Here is a 20,931-nt window from a genome sequence, read left to right as displayed (position 1 = left end):
AATTTTATAAGATTCCTGTGCAAATTTGAAATTATTTTTTTGTTTGAAAAATGAATTTTAAGAGATATTAAACAAATATTTCAGAAAATTAAAACGATTTTTAATATTTAAGAAAAGATTGAAAGTAAAATTGTCCAATTTCACAAAATCACAACAAGTTAGAAATGCTTCGAGTAAAATTTAGAGATATTTAGAAGTTTTAAACAATACCAAACTAATTTTTAACTTAAAAATGTTCGACTGAATTTAAAACAAAATGTACATTTTTCAAGATTTCGAACAAAATAAGATTTCTTAAAAATTTGAAATATATTCAAGAGAATAAAACAAATTTCTTATGATTTCTGTGGAAATTCTTATTATTTCTTAATTTTGAAAAATTTATTTGAAGATAAATTGGTAAGGAAATTTTAAACATTTCAAAATGTTTCCAAAAATTTTCTAAAACTCTGGAACATTAAAAAAAATTTCAAACATAATGGAGAGTTCATAAGAACTTTTAAATTAAATTAATATAAATAATTAAATTAAAATAAAAAAACTTTCTCACGAATTTTCTACATACTTTTTCGAGATAGCTGACATTTTTAAATTTTTTGTAAATTGTTTACGAAAAATTATATTTATAGAACCTTGAAAACAAATAGTTATTCAAAACTTGTATTCTATATAAACAATTATTTTCCGCTCAAATTGTAATTTGGTTGAATGTTCATTTTCTTTTCTAGCTTAAAATTTTTGGGTTGAAAATTCAACTTTTTTGTTGAAAATTCGACTTTTTTAAGTTAAATTAATTTTTGTCATTAAAAATAAACATATGTTTTGTTAAAATATTAAATATTACATTTTTCATTGATCATTCATTTTATTTTTTAATTAACTGTTTTGTTGAAATTTTTTAAAAATATTTAAAATATAAAATGGCCCCTGATATCTAAATTCTTCAACAATCTTTTTGAATTTTCTCAAGAATTCTTGAAAAATTATATTGATATAATCTTGCGAGTAAATAAGCAAATAAACCTAACAAATAAATTGTTATTCCACAAGCCAGACTTTCTTTTAAGAAGAATTTGTCGACTTTTGAATTTAAAAGAAAAAAACTATTTTTAAATTCAAGATTCAATTGGTATATTGATAAAGAAGTTTCTACATTCTACAAGCGAAATTAATTAAAATTGTAGAAATAAAAATGTAAAAACTTTAAAAATTCGAATTTTCGACATTAAAACCTCCATAGCAACCTCTAAATATTTGTTGTTGATGTGAAAAATGAAGGATTATTTTCTTAACAAAAGAGATTTACGATTCAAGGTTTAAGAAAATATGTAAAAAAAACATTTCATGGGGCACTCTAATCTATATTATGTTTACAAATTGAATTGCAAAATAAGTACATCTCTGAGAGTGTACCAAAAGCAATTTTTGAGTTTAAGTTTTTTTTTAGGTTTTGAGTAATCTAAATTGAATTTCCTCACAGGAAAGAGTTCTGTCAACGATTTGGACTTACTGTTGCGTTTATGGCGACACACAGTGGCTTGACGAGATGGCAAGATTTTCCTTTCGATGAAGCAGTTAAGGAAAAAACGCAAAACTTTGGTGAAAAATATCCTCGAGCAATTGACGAAATTTGGTACAAAAGAGCTGTGGAGCAACATTACGTACATCCGGAAAGTTTTGTTTTTTCAGTGCCTATATTGAAGGATGCAAAAGATTTTGTCGATAATTCGACTTTGGTCACTGCTAGTCGTGCTGTCTTTGTAGGTACGTAAAAAATTTATCAATTCTTTATTCAGTACAATTTTCCCTAAAAAATGGTAGTACTGTTTTACAAGCATCATTTTAAAAAGAGACCTGTCTTTATTGGTGGATAATTTCTTGAAAAATAAAGATAAAGAAATTTTCCAAAAAGGGTTGGAAAGCCTTTAATAATCAGCTTTAAATCAGTCTTATTAAAGGAAATTTCGGTTATTAGAAGTCCTTAAAGACTTTATTTAATGAAAGGCGAAAATGAGTATGCATCCTCTTTTTTTGGTACAAATCGGACTAGGCAAATGCAGCAAAAGGAATTTCAAGAAAATTCGTGAATACGAACTCTAATATCTTAGCTTTAAAATGAACCCTTGAACTTGAAAAAGTAATAAGCGGTTTTGGAATTATGATAATAAATTCAGAGCGCAGGACGAACATCAATCGACACCAGAGATGCTGGTCTTTGATGGATAATTTATCGAAAAATTAAGATAGAGAAATTTTTCAAATAGAGTCGAAAAGTTTATAAATTTTTGCGTCAAATGACCTTTATTAAAAGAGATTTGGGTTATTGGAAGTCCTTAAAGACTTTGTTTAATGAAAGGCTAAAGTGAGGATACATCCTCACTTTTGCGGTACAAATCCGACTGGGTAAATGCAGAAAAAGAATTTCATAAAAATTCTAAAAATTCGTGAATACGAACTTTAATATCTTAGCTTTAAAATGAACCCTTGATCTTGAAAAAATAATTAGTAGTTTTGGAATTATGATCATAAATTTAGAGCACATGCCGAAAATCAAACGACACAAGGCATGCTGGAATTACACATAAAGAAAGACAACAATTTATCTAAATATTTTATGGATAATTTATCAAAAAATAAAGATAGAGAAATTTTTCAAATAGAGTCGAAAAGTTTATAAATTTTTGCGTCAAATGACCTTTATTAAAAGAGATTTGGGTTATTGGAAGTCCTTAAAGACTTTGTTTAATGAAAGGTTAAAGTGAGGATACATCCTCACTTTTGCGGTACAAATCCGACTGGGTAAATGCAGAAAAAGAATTTCATAATAATTCTAAAAATTCGTGAATACGAACTTTAATATCTTAGCTTTAAAATGAACCCTTGATCTTGAAAAAATAAATAGTACTTTTAAAATGATGATCATAAATGTAGAGCGCATGCCGAACATCAATTGATACCAGGCATGCTGGAATTACCCAGAAAGAAAGACAACAAGTGATCTAAATTTTGAATGGATAACTTTTTAAAAATAAATATAAAGCAATTTTCTAAGAAGGGTTGAAAAGCCTTTAACCCTTAAAGGGCATACTGGGTGTAAAAACCCCAGCTTTTTATTTGCGCTTTAAAAAAACGTAACAAATTGAAGAAAATGAAACATATGGCTCCTGAGTAACAAATTACATGAATACCTATTTTTCTATGTCATTTTCACAGAATTTTAATTTTTTTAATTTTTATACGCAGTTTAAGATCAATAAAATCGTTTAATTACGCAAAGTACGGTATTTTATTTTTCATTAAATTGAAGCTTTTATTTTTTAGAATAAATACCTTCTTTGGAACGAACACTATATGACTAATTTTATATTTGAAGCGCCGTGTCTCGGAAGTATTCAAGTAAAATTTTCAGTAAAAATATCAAAAACTTAAAAAGTTATGAACTTTAGAGTGAAAGAAGTAATTTCTTTTTTTTTCAAAAAGGATTTTTTTAAACCACTTTAAATCTCAAAAACTGCTATAAGACCTTTTTCTCCTTAAACTAGATAGATTAACCATCATTAATAGATGTTCTTGTAAAAAACTATCCAATATCGTCGGCACAGCACATGTTTGAATACCCTTGGGTACAAAACACCCAGTATGCTCTTTATGTAATTTTACGGAAGTGTGCCCTTCAAGGGTTAAAAATCCGCTTAAAATAAGCCTTATTAAAAGAGATTTGGGTTATTAGAAGTACCTAAAACCTTTGTTTTATGACTATAAAAAATTTATTTTCAGGTGGGGCTGCAAAAGCACCTGTTGGTGTGGTTGGCTTTCAATTCCTGCATTCAGCTTTGCAAAGTCTCTTCCAAAATATAACACACACTTGTGATGGAACAGTCAATTGTGCAAGAAATTGCAGTGATAAAAATTTGGCTTGTTATTTGGTGGACAATCATGGATACATTATTGCTGCTAATAATGATAAAGACTCTGGTCGCTTTTTCGGTGAAGTTCATGGTAGTGTAATGCGAAGCTTGATGAAAAGGGGTATCTACAACGAAATTATGATTTACGATTATCAGGCTGTCTGTTTTGATCCCACTGGTGAATCCAACGATGGCAGTATTCTGATGTCGGTCAGTAAATTTTAAAACAATCGTAAGATAATTTATTATACAAATTTTTTAAAGTTATAATACAAAATTAAATAAGAATTTTTTTATATGCAAAAGTAGCTTGAAAGTACTGGATTTAACTATTTTGATTTTGATTTTGTTAGATAGTTTGTTTTGGTTTGGAATTAATTTTTTAAAATCAAAAACTATTCAATTTTTGGTTGAAAATTCAAGAATCTACATCAAGTTTTTTTTTCGAATAAAAAATCGTTCTTTTTTGAAAATTTTTCTATTTTGGTTGAATTCGACTGTTTTTATTTAAATTTCAAATCTTTTTTTTATAGAAATATCAGTTATTAAATTTTTTGTTGAGAATTCATCTTTTTTAGTTGGAAATTCAACTACTTGGATTAAATTAAACTCTCATGTTAATAGTTCATTGTTTTTTTTGATGTTCATGATTTTTATTGAAATATCATCTCTTAGATCGAATATCAATTCTTTTAACTGAAAATCTAACTATTTATTATTTTTTAATTGCTTTTTTTTAGTAAAAAATTCGTCATTTTTAGTAGACAATTAATCTTCTTGTTTAAGAATTCTTTTTTTTTAACTTCAACTATTCCAGTTCCAGAATCATAATTTTAATTGAAAATTCATCACTTCGGTTGAAAATTCATTCTTCTTAGGTTGAAAAATAATTTTTTTTAATCTGAAAATCTAACTTTTCTAGATGAAAATTAATCGTCTCTAGTTGAGAATTTATGCCTTTGGTTGAAAATTAAACCATTTTGTTACAAATCATTTTGTTTTTTGGTTTTAAAATAAATTTAGTTGAAAATTAACTTTGTTTTTAATTTATATTTTTCATTTAAATCTTAGCTGCTTAATTTTTAGTTGAAAATTTGACATTTTTAATAGCAAAATTAACTTTCTGTATTTAAATTCAACTAATTTAGTCGATGATTAATAACTTTATTAATTAAATATATAATATATAAATATATAATTACTTTATTAATTATTTTAGTAGAAAATACCTGTTCTTGTTTGAAAATTGATTTTTTTTATTGAAAATTTCAATTTTTCTTGAATATTAGTCCTTTTCAGTTCAAAATTAATTAATTTGGCTAAAAATTCATCTTTCCTGATTCAAATTTAACTATTCCAGTCGAGGATTCATCATTTTAGTTAAAAATTGATCTTTTTGGTTTAAAATTCATATTTTTTGTTTAAAAATCCACTATTCCAAATGAAAATTCATCATTTACATTAAAAAGTCATGACTATGGTTGAAAAATAAATTAATTGTTTAATTTGGTTTTTTTATCTATCAAAAGTTAATATTTGAAAAAAACTATTAAAATTTTTGTTGAAAATTAATATTTTTTGTAGAAAAGTCATCTTTTTGAATTCAAATTATATATTCAACCAAAATTAGTTTTTTTGCCGAAAATTTAACTATAAACCAGTTGAATATTCCATTATTTTAGTTGAAAATCCATCACTTTGTTTCGAAATTAAATTGTTTTGATAAAAATTATTTGTTAAAAAATAATTCTTTTGAATGAAAATGTATTTATACTATTTTTTAATTATTATTGATCGTTTTAAGTTGAGAATTTGAATATTCAATTTTTCATTGAGAATTCATTTTAGTTTAAAATTCAGTAATTTGGTTGAAATTTTGTTTTTCGAATTGAAATTAATTTTTTTAACTAAAAATTTAATATTCCATTAAAAAAATCATGTTATTAGTTGAAGTTTTATTATTCTTTTTTAACAAATATTAATTTTGTTGCCGAAAATTTAACTAAACTGGTTCAAAATTCCATTATTTTAGTTGAAAATTCATCTCTTTGGTTAAATATTAATTTATTTATTGGAAATTTAAATATTCAAATTTTGTTTAAAAATTTGTCTGTTTTAGTTTAAAATTCATGTATCTTTTTGAAAATTCACCCTTTTTATCTAAAAACTAGTTTGTTTTTTAAACTCATATTTTTGTTTAAAAATTCAACTATTCCATAGAAAGATTCATCATTTTAGTTAAAAATCCATCACTTTGGTTTGAAATTAAATTGTTTTGTTAATAATTTGTTTTTTTGTCGTTAAAAAGTCATTCTTTTAACTAAAAATTTGAATCATTTTATTAAAAATGAATTTTTTGGTGGCGAATTTAACTACATAATTTGTTGGAAATTAGTTTTTTTTCTTATGGAAAATTTAACTAATCCAGTTGCATTGTTTAAAAATTAATTTTCTAACTGATAATTTAACTGTGTAATTTTTGGTAAAAAGTGAATATTTTTTTAACACAAAATTGATCTCCTTGTTTGAAAAATCATCTTTTAGATTTAAAATGCAAATACTTAAGTTTTGGATTGATCATTTTAACTTAAAATCCATCATTTTGGTCGAAAATTAAATTCTTTTTTAAAAATTCGTTTCTAAATAATTAATTTCTCAACTGAAAATATATCTATTATATGAAAATTTTTGAAAATTAGTTGCTTATATTAAAAATTATTTTTTTACAGAAAAATTAACTCTTCATCTTTTTGTTTAAAAATTCATAACTTTGGTTGAGATATTCACTATTGTATTGAAAATTAGTTTTTTTGTTGAAAATTACTTTCTGTATCTCAAAATTAATCTATTTAGTCTAAAGCTGATTTTTTAAATTCGAAAATAAACCGATTTGTTTTAAATTTCATGTATTTTGTTTAAAATTCGTCTTTTTTCAGAAAAATTATATTTTTGAAAATGCAGTATTTTTAATTGAAAAGTTAAGAATTTGAAGGTTTTTAAATTTACCTCAATACATGATACAAAAATAAAATAAAAGAAATTGCTTTAATTGTTATTCAAATTCATGAACGTTAGGAACATGTTCGAACAATAATATTCAAGAATATCTGTTAATATTATTTATAATAAAATCGCGAAATTGTATGCATAATAATAGTAATAATAATAATAAATAATAATAATAAATGCGTAGTCGATAATTTAAAAGAAATTTTTCCGTACCGTTGGTCCATTTCGTTGGCACTTAGGGAGGTTAAACGGGCACTTAGAGAGTTTTGAAGGGCATTTAGAGAGGTGTAACGGTCATTTAGGGAGGTTTAACGGGCATTTAAGGAGGTTGGGCGGGCAGTTAGGGAGGTTTTTGGTTTTTAAGAGAAAGGAAGAAATATTACAATAATGTATACTAAAATAAATATATTTACAGCCTTTAAAAACTCTGCGAACAATAGCATCCTGGTTGTTTGGCCAAGCAGCTTGGGCATTCGCAAAAGCTGGAATCTGGCATAGTGATTATGCATACTCCAATGATGAATATTCAGCTGGAAGTTCTGATAATGAGAATTCACAGCCTCCAGTAGCAGAGATTAGAGATGAAAAACAATTTGATAATAGAGTTTTAATAAAGAGGACAAGACCTCAACCATGTGACAAGGAGGTAACTATCATTATTTTTAATGCAAACTTCACAGTCTTTCCTCTAATCCCCTCTTTTCCTTTTTTTATAAATAATTCCTTTTTTATATTTTTTTAAAGCTTGAACTGAATTATAAGAATTTTAAAAAACCTAACAATTTTCCGGTAAAAGTTGATTCTTTTTAAGGTAGTGTCGTGATAAGAATCAGTTATCTGAAAAAAATAGTTTTTCTATGATTTTAAGAACCGAAATATTAGAACTGATGTAATTTCAAACAATAAAATATTATTTTTTATAACAAATTTTAAAAATTCGCAACAAAAAAAACGTTAAATTAAACCGTGTTTTTTGCAATTAAATTTTTCTGACCTTCGCTTCTTATCGATTTTTGAAAAATGTTTCCATTTTAACCAATTACGACCTAGTAGAATAATTGAATTTTCATTTATAAAAATTAATTTTTAACAACAACAACAACAAAACGAATCTTTAAGAAAATAGTAAAATCTTGAAAAAAATAGTTGAATTTTCAACCCGAAATCGAATGATTAGATTTATAGGAAAACTAATTTTCAACAAACAAAACAGAAGAATTTTAAACAAAATAGTTTAATCTTTCAATGAAAAATAAATTTTTAACAAATAAATTTTACGTTTAATTATTTAGTTGCCTTTTTAACCGAGCACATGAATTTTGAACTAAAAACGATGAACGTTGAAAAAATTAAATAGTTGAATTTTCACTTAAAAAATTAATGTTAAACAAAGTAGTTCAATCTTCAACTGAAAATTTGAATTTCATTAAACAAAAAAGTTAAACTTTCAAACAAAAAAAAGACTTTTCAATAAAATAGTTAAACTTTTTGTGAAAATAATTAAATTTCTAGTTGAAATTTCAAAACAAATTTTTATCAAAAATAGAATAAGTCAAGTGTCAGTGGAACAAATTAATATTCAACAAAAAATGAAACTAATTTTCAAAAAATGTATAGTTAGGAAAACCTAAAATAAAATAATTAAATTTTTAGGTGTGGAAATTGACTTTCATAAAAAGGCGAATTTTTTACGAAACATTTAAATTTTTAAGCAAAAAAGATGTAGGTTTTACAAAACCATGTAATTTTATAAAACAGATGAATTCTGAATGAAAGATTTAATAGTTTAATTTTCATCCAAGAACGACCAATTTTTAACAAAAAATGAAATAATTAAATTTTCAGTTAAAAAAATACTTTGCGACAACTAAAAAAACCTAATCTAATTTTAACTAGAAACGATGAATTTTCAACAACAATAAATTAAATAATTATATTGTCAATTAGGAAATTATTTTAAACACAAAAATATGATTTTTAAACACAATAGTTCAATCATCAATTAAGAAATTCAATTTTATCCAACAGAAACAGTTAAATTTTCAAATGAAAAAAATGACTTTTTAACACAATAGTTATATTTTTATCAAAATAATTAAATTTCTAGTTGAATGTTCAAAAAAAATTTGTACTAAAAATGAAGTGAATTAGGTTTCAGTAAAAAAATAAATTTTAAAAAACATAATTTTCAACAAAATGGTTTAATCAAATGAATTCTTATTAAAGAATCTAATATTTAATGTTCAAGTAAAAACGAATATTTTTTACCCAAAAATGGAATAGTAAAATTATTAGTTTGAAAATTAATTGTTAAAAAAACAGCGATTTTTTCAAAATAGTTTAAGCTTCAAACAATAACAGGAATTTTTTAAAAGTAGTTTAACTTTCTACTATTTAATAAAAATTTTAAACAAAATAGATGAATTCTGAACCAAAAATATAATTACTAAAATTTTCAATTAAGGTAGTTGTGCCTAAAGTCAGATATCTGAAAAAATAGTTTTTCTATGATTTAAAAAATGAAAATATTGTAATTGGTGTCAATCCAAATAAAAAATATTATTTTTCCTGAAAAATGTTGAAATTCACAAAAAAAACTCCTGACATCGGTTATAATATTTCAAGCCTTAAAATCATTTTAAAAAACTATTTTTATCAGATATCGGACTTTTGTCACGACAACTACCTTAATTGAAAAATTTATTAATTATATTTTTGGTTCAGAATTCATCTATTTTGTTTAAAAATTTAATTAATTACTAGAAAATTCAACTACTTTTTTAAAAATTCCTTCTATAGTTTAAAGCTTTAACTCTTCCGAAAAATAACTTTTTTGTTAAACATTAGATTTCCTAACTAAAAATTTTACTACTCTAGTTTGGGATGAAAATTATTCGTTTTCACTTGAACATAAACTATTAGATTTTTGTTAAGAATTCATTTTGTAGAAAATTATTTTTTGAAAATTAACTTTTTTAATGAAACCTTATTTATTCCATTTTTGGTAAACATTTGTTTTGAGAATTCAACTATAAATTTCATTATTTTGATAAAAATTTAAGTTATTGGTTAAAAAGTAATTTTTTCAGTCAAAAATTTAACTGTTTCTGTTGAATACAATTTATTTTCTTAATTCATGATGGGATTTTTTTTATTTCATTGAAAATTTAACTACTTGGTTGAAGAGTGTACAATTTTGTTTAAAATTCGTTCTTTGTTGTTGTTTAAAAGTATGTTTTTAACTGAACATTTAATTATTTCATTTTTTGTTGAAAATTAATCGTTTTCAGCTGCAAATTAAACTTTGAAATCTTTCTTTCAGAATTTTTGTATGGAAGTTAATTTACACACCAGAAAATTTAATTATTTAATTTAAGGTTGAAAATTAATAGTTTTTAGTTTAAAAAGTAAACTATTTGGTTGTAAATTAATGTATTTTGTTGAAAATTCGTCATTTTTGGTATAAAAATAATTATCTTGGTTAAAAATTCTACTACTTGGTTGAAAGTTGAACTGCATCATTTAAAATTCATTTTGTTTTTGTTTAAACCCTTTAAATGATTGAACACAAAATTTTAAGATTTTACAAAGATTTAAAATATTTGGCGAAGATTTCAGATAGATTGAAAATTTTTCGCAAAGACTTCTGTTATTTTACAAAGATTCCTGATATATTTCAAAGATAAAACACAGCAAAAAAGAATTGAAAGATTTCTAGTTTCGACTATCCGCTAAATTTAATCATTCGATTTTATAGGCGGTAAATTGAACGCTTTACCCATTCCTGGTCGATTTATAGGGGGGAGGGCATTGTCCCCTGTATCCCCTCGAGCCCCCCCCCTTGGACTGTGAAGTTTGTTATTTTATAAATTAGTATTAATTTATGTTTGATATTTTATTTCTTTTGAAATGTTCTAGTTCAAAAATGTGGACTTGAGGTTTTTAATTTTCAGGGTTTCGTAGCCTTGGGGCAAAACCCCATATAGTCGGGTTTTTGTCGTTTGTATTCTTGTGGCGGGAGAAGTGTGTGAAATGAAGTAGGGAAAGTGGGAGGTAGGAAACAGAGGAGTAGTAGCGGAATCCAGGGTAACCCCTAGACCGGGAAAACCGGGAATTTTTTGAGACCGGGAAAAACCGGGAAATGTCAGTGAATTAATTTTTTGAACGTGAATTTTACACATTTTTCGAAGAAAAATCTGCCCAAGTTCGGTTTCAACAGTTTTTAAAATAATTACAGTGAAACTCTTCAATAGCTCTCCCTTTTATAGCCCTTCCGAGAATAGACGCCGCGCCGCAGGTAGGTGTAACAGGAGCTGCGCGGGGTGCGCAGGGTCTGCGGTTGTCACTCAAGCAAGCACTCATTTGTAAACTAACAAAATCGGGGCGGGCTATAAGGAGTTATTTCCCACACATCGTCAGTTCCAAAATCGGCGCTATAGAAGAGTTTCACTGTCGTTGAATTGTTACATTTTTCAATTATGCTATTATTCATTTTGAATATGTACTTTAAGTATTAAAAAGAAACAATAATTGATTTGACAAAACGATTCCAAATTTATTCAAAATTAAGAATTTTCATATTTTAACGTTAAAAATAAAATCGTTTCAATTTTGAAGTCTTAGTCAATGAAAAATGTGAATATCTGACTATCTGAATATCGGAATATCTGACTAAAACTTTTTGTTAAGTTAAAAATATTGTTTTAGTCTAAAATATTCCATTTTTAATCTATTAAATTTTGAAATTTTTGAAGTAAGAAAAAGATGAATTTTTTAATATTAAGCAATATATAACGGTTTATTTGAGGCAAATAAATTGAAACCAAATATTTAAAAGTAAACAATTTTAAACTAAATTGACATAGAAAGTCTGAAATCATTAAAATTTCGAAGAGCCTTTAAACTTTAAACGGTACAATTTTAATTTTTGTATTTAAAAAATGTTTCATTTGTGAGTGATATTGTTGAATTTTTATGTATTATTTACAGTTGAACATTTTTGAAAAAATTGGAGTCATTTTAAGAGAAATTTAGGAGTTTTGAAAAGATTCAAAGTTATTATGCAAATTTTAAAAACTTTCCTTTAAATCTTTTAGATTCTTTTTTAAAAATTTTGTAAATCTTTTAAAGCCTTTTTAAACATTTTTTAAAAATTATTTTTCAAAATAAAAAATTATTTTTAACTTTTCTAGGAATCTTAAGAAAATGGTTTTATTCTTTTGAAGCCTTTCGCAAGTCTTGAAAAGCTTCTAATTTTTTTTTTAATCTGCAAAGGTCTACACGTTTTTTGAAATATCTCTTAAAATTACTTAAATTTCTTCTACAATTAACAAATATTCAACTGTTATTTATACATCAAAATTTTAAGTAAATTTTCTCAAATTTGCAGGATTTCCTAAAATTGCAATTAATTTTGACAAATATTTAGGAGTTCTGAAAAAATTTCAAAAATAATTTTTAATTTAAACAAACTTAAAACAACTTCTAGATTTCTCAAGATTTGGAAAAAAACGTTTAAAGCTTTTCAAGGATGTTTAAACTATTTCAATTGAAAACAATTGAATTTCTAATTTACGAAGTGCTCAGTTTAAAAAATTTCAATTTTTAATGTTTTTAACTCAAAATTCATCAAAATTATATAATTTTGAAAATTTGAAAGTACATTGATTAATTTTTTAATTTGTAGCATTGAAAATGATAACGTGGATTTATATTTTTTATATTGAAAAATATTATTACCTCCCATTTCAAACGTGGAAATTATTGCTCATTTGCATACAACATTTTTAAATCAAAAAACTTTTAAACTTTAATTTTGAATGTTTAAAATTTAACAGTTCCACTTTGAGTGCTTTCATTTGCCGCCCAGTATTTTTAAACTCAAATGGAAATTTTCTTAGCTCTAACGTTCGATTTTTTAAATTTCATTGGCCGTGAAAAAGGTTTGCGAACCGAAAAAAATGGGGAATTTATTTCGCCCATAAAAATAGCCACCCTGGGACTCGGAGGAGGAATAAATAAGGGAAATGAATCAGGAAGTAAGGGATGGGATGGAGAGTATGGAAAGTGACAGAAGGGGAAGGAGAGAATTGAAGTGAGAGGAAGTATGGAAAGAGGGAGGAGGGAAGAGCACGTAAAGTGATGAGAAGGGAAAGTGTGGTGAAGTGAAGTAGGAAGAATAAGGGGAGGGGAAGGGCCAAAAATAGAGGAGTACTACGGAAGTATGGGCGAGGAAGGTAGTGGATGTAGGGGAGGGAAAGTTAGGGGAAGAGAGGGAAGTCAGGGTGAGTACGTAAAGGGGAGTAAGGGTGTTGAAATAAGGAAAGGGGGGGAGTGCAATGGAAGTAGGAAAATTAGAGAAGGTGTATATAAGGAGAATGAAAAGAAGTTAGGAACGTGTGGGGCATTGAGGGAACGTGAATTGATGAAGAGAGAAAGGTAAGGTTTTTAAGGTTTCTAAGTAGAGTAAGACAAATAGAAGAATGGAAGCGAGAAGAGGGTAGGTAGATTTGGCTAATAGTATAATTAGAGGGGGATATATGTGAGAAAAGTGAAGTGAAAAGTTAGGCGCGGGAGGAGAAGCATGAGAAGAGGTGAAAGTAAAAGTAGGTAAAGGGAAGTAAGGGTATTGAAGTGAGAAAAGTGAGGGGGCGGAAATAGAAGTAGGACAATTAGAGAAGGTATATATAAGGAAAATGAGAAGAAATAACGAAAGTAAGGGATATTGAGGGGACGTAAAGCGATGAAGTGCGAAAGGTAAGGTTTTTAAGGAGATGAAGGCGAGTATGTTAATACAAGTAGGAACATGAAAGCGGAGTGGAGAGTGAAACAATAAGAAGTGAGAGGAGGGGAAAGAGTGTCAGTAAATGTAGCAGAAACAGGGAAAGTGAGGGCAGGTTAGAAGACGCCAATTGATGAGGATGGAAAAATGTGTATAAGTGAAGTAGGAAAAGTGAGGTTTGGAGAACTATGGAAAGTGAGTGGTCGAGAAGTAGAGAAAGAAGGATTGAAAGTGTATTATAAAGTAGTATGAAACTAAGGGATAGTAAGAAAGTAAAAGTAGTAGAAGGAATGTAGGGGAAGTGAAGTGAGTGAGCACTGAGAATTCAGGGTAAGAAGGTAAAAGAAATCGAGATGTGGGGAAGCCTGAAAAGTGAAGGGAGAGGAATTAAAGAAATTAGATCAAGGATAAGTATTGGAAGTGAAGAGGCAACTAAGGGAAGGGAGGGGAAGTATAGAGACTAAGGGTAGGGGAACTAGCAGGAGTATGTCGAGAGAAAGGAGAGTGAATGGAAGGGACCAAAGTAGGCAAGTGCGGGCGAGTGGGGGAAGATGAGGACGTGAAAGAGAGGGATATTAGATAAGTGAAGATTAATAGAAGATGGGAACTAAGTGAAGGGAAGTAGGAGAGGAGAACTAGAGGAGGCGTACGGGAAGTGAATGGGAAAGTAAGGGGAGGGGAAGTAGGCGAAAGGAGGGGTATTAGGAGAAGGGTGAAGAGAGGGGGAGACTTTAACGATTTAACTAACGTCCTCATCGGCTACGAAACCCTTTTTTGTAAGAGCGGGGCGCCTATTTTGACAATTTTTTTTTGACAACAGGTGAACTTGTACCTTCTGAATCACACTCACAGAGACTACGATGTCGATTCCGATTCAGACAATATGTGCCACAGGCCCTACGTTGTGCAACCATTAGAACTCAGCAATATGTTATTGCTTGTGATAGACACTAATTGTGGAAACACGAACGACTTTCCTTTAAAAATTACCCACAGTGATATTGTCCCGAAAAATGCTTCAGACACACTCGCTTGTTGGAAGGCGGAGAGATCTCTGAGACGAAAAAGACCACAATCTTGTGTCCGAAGTCACAAGAATGAGAGTGAAATTAAAGACCAGTGTGGTCTTGCTGCAAACTTCCAACCAAATCTGCAATTAATGTTAATTTCTTTCTTAATCTTCTGCTACCAATTAAGATCCTCTATTTTATCATCCTAAGTACTTTTTTATTTTTTTAAATTTAGATGTACGTGAAGACTGCTAATCCAAAATTCTCTATTTTCCAAAATTTGTATTATTACTTAGGAGAAATAAGTATGTAAAAATAAGATATTAGCGGATATCTCAAAGAAAATATATTCTGAGAACTTTGAAATAGCAGTCAAATAGTAGCAACTTTAGTTCACTTTTAGTTTTAGTTCAAAGAATAGGAAATTGAAAGACTGGTATTTTTAATTCAGGAAACGAATTTCGTTTAAGAAATTTAATCCAGTATCTTGATCCACTTTGATAAAAGATTCTAGATAGAAGATACAATAATCAGAAAATACAATCTTCACTTTTACTATACATTTCCATTGTAAATAAAATTTTCTATTTAAGAAATTATTCCTGGTGATGTCACGGACTTTTTTGGGGTTGAAATTTATTTCTTTCTTCGCAAAATATGAGACACCTATTTTCTGATTTTCTAGAAAAAATTTGCTCGATATTAGGGCCAATTAAATTTTTAGGTGACTGATGAAAAAATTTTTAAAATTGTTTTTGAAACGTTTTATATTGGAAATAAATAGACATCATTTAATTTTTTATGACAGTTTCTACTGCAATCTACACTCTTTCAAGTCCCGTAAAATAAATTAAAATTTCTGTCAAATTTATAAAATGGCATACGTTTTTCGAAAGAAGTGAATTTTTTCAGAAGCGCAATTTATGATTCTTTTCTTCATTTTTACTTTTAATTCATAGTAATATGAGAAAGATTTCCTCTAAATTTCATCCTCGCTAACTATCTTTTTACATCAACATTTTTTTTTTATTACATCAAATAAATTTTTCAAAATGTCCATTTATTTAAAAACATTCATAGTTTTGTGTTTTAAGGAAGATAAAATTATAAGGGATTTTGGTAGAAAATTAATCTTTTTGTTTTAAAATTGATGTTTTTAGTCAAAAATTTAACTTTTTTGTTAAAAATTTTTTAATTTTAATAAAAATTCGTCTTTTTTTATAGTAAATTATCTTTTTTGTTTGAAAATTCTTATTTTTCAGTTAAAAATTCAAGTTTTTGTTTAAGAATACTTCAATTTTATTTTAAAAAAATGTTTTGTAGTAACTTAATATTTTTGTTAAAAAATTAATCTTTTTTTAGGAAGATTTCCCCTGAATTTCATCCTCGCTAACTATCTTTTTACATCGAATATTTATTTTATAACATAAAACAAATTTTTCAAAATGTCGATTTTCTAAAAAAACATTCATAGTTTTGCGTCTCAAAAAATATAAAATTATATGGGATTTTGGTAGAAAATTAATCCTTTTGTTTTAAAATTTAGGTTTTTAATCGAAAATTCAACTTTTTAGTCAAGAATTCTTGAATTTTAATAAAAATTCGTCTATTTTGGTAGTAAATTAATTTTTTTCTTTAATAACTCTTATTTTTTAGTTAAATATTCGACTTCCTCGTTCAGAATAATTGAATTTTGTTAAAAATGCGCCTTTTTGGTAGTAAATGAACCTTTTTGTTTAAAAAATCATCTTTTTTACTTAAAAATTCAACTTTTTGGTTAAGAATTCTTCAATATAATTTAAAACTCTTCTTTTTCTGTAGTAACTTAGTATTTTTCTATTAAAACTCATCGTTTTTTCAAGATTTCCTCTAAATTTCATCCTAGCTAACTATTTTTTTACTTCGAATTTTTTTTTATAACATAAAATAAATTTTTCAAAATGTCAATTTTTTGTAAACCTTCATATTTTTTCTGTCTCATAAAAGATATAATTATATGGGATGACATATTTTTGCCAAAAAACAAAAATCCCGAATGTTAAGACAAGCGAAAATATAATTACAGAAAAATATTAAAATATGAAGAATATTAAGTAATGAAATTAAAATATTTCGAAAGTAAAAGTAATGAAAGTAGAAACTTTGAATTCGAAAATTTAAAATTTTGGAAATTTCAGATAGATAAAAAATTTGTAATTCCTCCTAAAAGAAATATATATAAATTTAATATCTTTTATATCTGTTGAAATAATATTTTTTATTTTATATCGTGCCTACTGCAGATTTAAAGTTGAAAAAGCTCTTTGAATTTGGCAACTATGCACGTCTATCTGTAAAATAAAACAGTATTTTAGCTGATGAAAATATCCAATTTTTCGGGGTAATTTGAAATTTCAGAAATTTGAAAATTTTGGGAATTTTCTAACGGCGACTGAAAATTCTCGGAAAATAAAATTCCCGATACCGTAAAATTTCAAACAGAGAAAATATTTGAAATAGAAATATTCCGAAATTATAAAATTTTCAAAATATAAAAATTCCGGATTGGAAAATTTCAAATAATAAAATTCCCGATCAGTTAGTAATATCAGGTAATATTACGGAATTTTAAAATTCTCAATTATTGTTTACATATTATCAATACTGATTATGGATTTATCAAATATTTAAATTTGGCAATTTTATGATTTGTAAACTTTCTAGTTGCGGAAATTTTACATCGTCCAATTTTTTACAATTTGGAAATTTTCAAATTCCATTATATAATAAATTATTCGGGAATGTTATTATTGCAAAAATTTCTTAATTCGAAATACTTATTTTGCAACATCTTTATCATTTCAGGAATTTTTTATTTCGAAAACTTTATATTTCTGGAATTTTATGATTTTTCAATTTATAGTAATTTGAAACTTCAGGTTTTTGAAAATTATATAATTTCGAGAATTTCATAATTTCCGAAAGCTGCAATTTTTTTACTAAACATTTTCAGTAGTTCTATTTTTTCTGTTGACTTGAAGAAATTTTACATACATTTTCTTAATATTGCCGAATTTTCTAATTCTCGAGTTATAAAATTGTAACTTTAAATAATGAAAACATTTTTTTGTTTTTATTTTTTTCCAGCATTGTATTTTAACTAAATAAATAATATTATTTGGGAAATTTTTTAAATTTCGGAATTTTATAATTTAGCAACTTCCTCGTTTTGGAAATTTTATATTTTCCGGGATTTTTTAGTTGTCTCAATTTACAAAAATTAAAATTGATGGGATTTTCAAAATGATGTTATTTCTGGAATGTAATAATTTATGAATAATTAAATATTGTTGAAAAACATTTTCGGTATTTTGATTTTATTTGTTAAATTAAAATTTTGGAAATTTTCTGTTTCGATAATTATATATTCGGTATTCTTAAAAATTCGAAATTTTTATGTTTTTCGGCAAATTACGAACATTCTTCTAATTTGAAATAAATTTACGAAAATCTCGTTATAATTTTGTAGTTTTATAAACAAATTTCTGAAAATTTCGTAAATTCAAAAACCCTCTACGTAATAATCTCCGTAATTTCATAAAATTTTTCTTTACTTTTCTCACTTTATAATTTTGTAAATATACGAATTTTTATAACGAAATTTACATTTTAAGTAAGAAAATTAATGAAATTATACATTTTGTTGATCTATTTTAACTGATTTTACTTTTCAGTTTTGCTTAGAAATGTACAATAATTTTTTATTAAATTTTTTTTCTTTAATTTAAAAAAAAATAAAGTAAACTTGTTTCATATTTTGCCTTAAAAAACAATATATTGTAGCCCCAAACAATTCCGTTAAATTTTCATATGAAATCGGTCAACTATAAACACCCGAGAATCACTCGCTCTCATTCATACTGTAATTTAAATCGTTTTCGAAAAAGGTTTAATGTAAAACTATATCGAGTTACTTCCGCAAAATACGTAATTTTTCCTATAAAATATGAGATAGGACTTTTTTGCTGCAGTGTCCTGATATGAAAAATAAAAAAATAACATAAAAAATAAACTAACGAGTACCTTCAGGACGCCGGCGTCCGACTCGAATTTTGAGTGTTCTCTCAAAGTCTGAGAGCCAAAGTCAAATAAAAGTCCAATGAAAATAAAAAATTTTAGTACACTTTTCGAACTGCGTTCGTTAATATGCGCTGCTACCTAATACAATGCATGTTTTTATATACCTATATATAATATACATATTAAAAATTATAAAAAATGTACATATGGTGCTCTCGTTTTGACTGAGAAAATATTAGTTCGAATGTGCGTGCAAGAATTTCATAAATAAAAAAAAATGTGTGTGCGTGTGTTGAGAAAATTTTGGACATTTTGTTGCATTTTAAGTACGGCGAACCTTTTTCGAGCTAAAAAACTACTTTAGCAACCAAGAAATAATTTTAATTTGTTATTGTATTATAATTTAATTCATACACTGCCGACGGATAGTATCGGATTTCCAAACTGGTGACCTATCAAAAATTTTTATTTTGAAGGGTACTAAAAAAGCCATTTTTGAAGAATTTGGACACACGGGAATTGAATTATCACGTGAGATGGACAAAAATTAAAAATTGGGATTGAAAGTATAAAATTTCTTAAAATTGGGAATTTTATTTTTACTTTTCTCAGGTGATAATTCAATACCTAAAAGTACAAATTAATCCAACTCGGGTTCATTTAACGCAGATTTAAAAAACTTTCCAACGTTTTTCTGAAAATATTTTTATCTATTTTTTGAAGAGCGCTCCCTATTAAAAATTAGCTTTGACTTTAAAAGGTGATAGCGCCTTCCAGAAAATAGATAAAAATATTTTCAAAAGGACTGTGGACGGCATATTAAATTATGCGTTAAATAAACCCTGACTGAGGTAATTTGGTCTTGTGTGCATTGATTTATCTTGTGATTCCAAAATTACTTAGAAGTCAAAATTTAATTTAATTTTGTTAATTTAATTTTGATTACCCTTTAGAATTGAGAGAATATTTTCTTTTAAAAGTAGATATGGTAAAGTTTCTTTACAAATTGATGTTTTTAATTGAATATTCAACTTTTTGGCTGTAAATTCTTGAATTTTAATCGAAATTCGTCTTTTTGGAATAAATTAAATTTTTATTTTGTTTGAAAATTCAACTTTTTAGTTGAGAATTCTTTAATTTTAATAGAAATTCATCTTTTTTGGTATTAAATTGATCTTTGTGTTTAAAACATCTTTTTATGTTGAAAATTCAACTTTTTGATTCAGAATTATTGAATTTTATTAAAAACTCGCCTTTTTTAAGAATGAAAATTAATCTTTTTGTTTGAAAATTCACCTTATTCAGTCGAAAATTCAACTATTTGTTTGGATATTCTTGAATTTTGTTAAAAAATCTTTTTTTTTCGGTAGAAAATTAACCTTTTTGGTTAAAAATTTAACAATTAGGTGTTATAATTAAAATAATTTCTTAAAAATTGAAAAAAAAAAATTTTCTTTCTTAAAAATTCAACTTTTTAGATTAGAATTGTTGAATTTCTATTAGAAATGACCTTTTTTATACTAATTTAACCTTTTGGTTTAAAAATTTATCTTAGTTGAAAATTCAACTTTATGGTTGAGAATTCTTCAATTTTATTAAAAATTCTTCTTTTTTGGCAGTCAATTAATCTTTTTGTGTAAAAATTCATCTTTTTTAGTTGCAAATTCAACTGTTTGGTTGAGATTCCTTGCATTTTGTTAGAAATTCTTTTTTTTCGGTAGAAAATTGATATTTTGGGTTAAAAATTTAACGATTTGGTTTTAAAGTTGAACTAATTTCTTGAAATTAAAAACAAATATTTTTTATTTCTTAAAAATACAACTTTTTGGTTGAGAATTGTTGAATTTTATTAAAAAATGATCTTTTTCCTAGTAAATTAATCTTTTAGTTTAAAAAATTATCTTCGTTGGAAATTAAACTTTTGGTTGCGAATTCTTGAATTTTATTTAGAAAATTTTTCTTCTTTGGTAGTAACTGAATATTTTTCTTTAAAAATTCATCTTTTTTAGTTGAAATTGTAACTTTTTGTTTGAGAATTCTTCGATTTTATTGAAAATTCGTCTTTTGGGTAGTAAATTAATATTTTTGATTAAAATTCTTCTATTTTTTACTTCAAAATTCGACTTTTTGGTTAAGCATTCTTGAATTTTGTTAAAAATTCACC

General features: G+C 26.0%; 1 protein-coding gene across 5 annotated transcripts in view; it reads left to right on the top strand.

The window, feature by feature from the left end:
* LOC117173408 (voltage-dependent calcium channel subunit alpha-2/delta-3) overlaps nucleotides 1–15,542 on the top strand; it is a 71,408-nt gene extending 55,866 nt beyond the window's left edge. For all 5 annotated transcript variants that reach the window (XM_033361957.1, XM_033361959.1, XM_033361958.1 and 2 more), the window contains exons 14-17: nucleotides 1,481–1,764; nucleotides 3,778–4,118; nucleotides 7,333–7,563; nucleotides 14,519–15,542. In XM_033361957.1, the coding sequence (XP_033217848.1) occupies nucleotides 1,481–1,764; nucleotides 3,778–4,118; nucleotides 7,333–7,563; nucleotides 14,519–14,917 (1,255 nt within the window). In that variant the 3' untranslated portion in view covers nucleotides 14,918–15,542. The remainder of the gene's footprint in view (nucleotides 1–1,480; nucleotides 1,765–3,777; nucleotides 4,119–7,332; nucleotides 7,564–14,518) is intronic.
* Nucleotides 15,543–20,931: the final 5,389 nt, after the last annotated feature.

The sequence above is a fragment of the Belonocnema kinseyi genome, chromosome 5, assembly GCF_010883055.1.
Source record: "Belonocnema kinseyi isolate 2016_QV_RU_SX_M_011 chromosome 5, B_treatae_v1, whole genome shotgun sequence".
NCBI classification, from domain to species: Eukaryota; Metazoa; Arthropoda; class Insecta; order Hymenoptera; family Cynipidae; genus Belonocnema; species Belonocnema kinseyi.
Note: the sequence above shows the minus strand (reverse complement) of the source record. Positions and strands in the feature narration are given on the sequence as shown.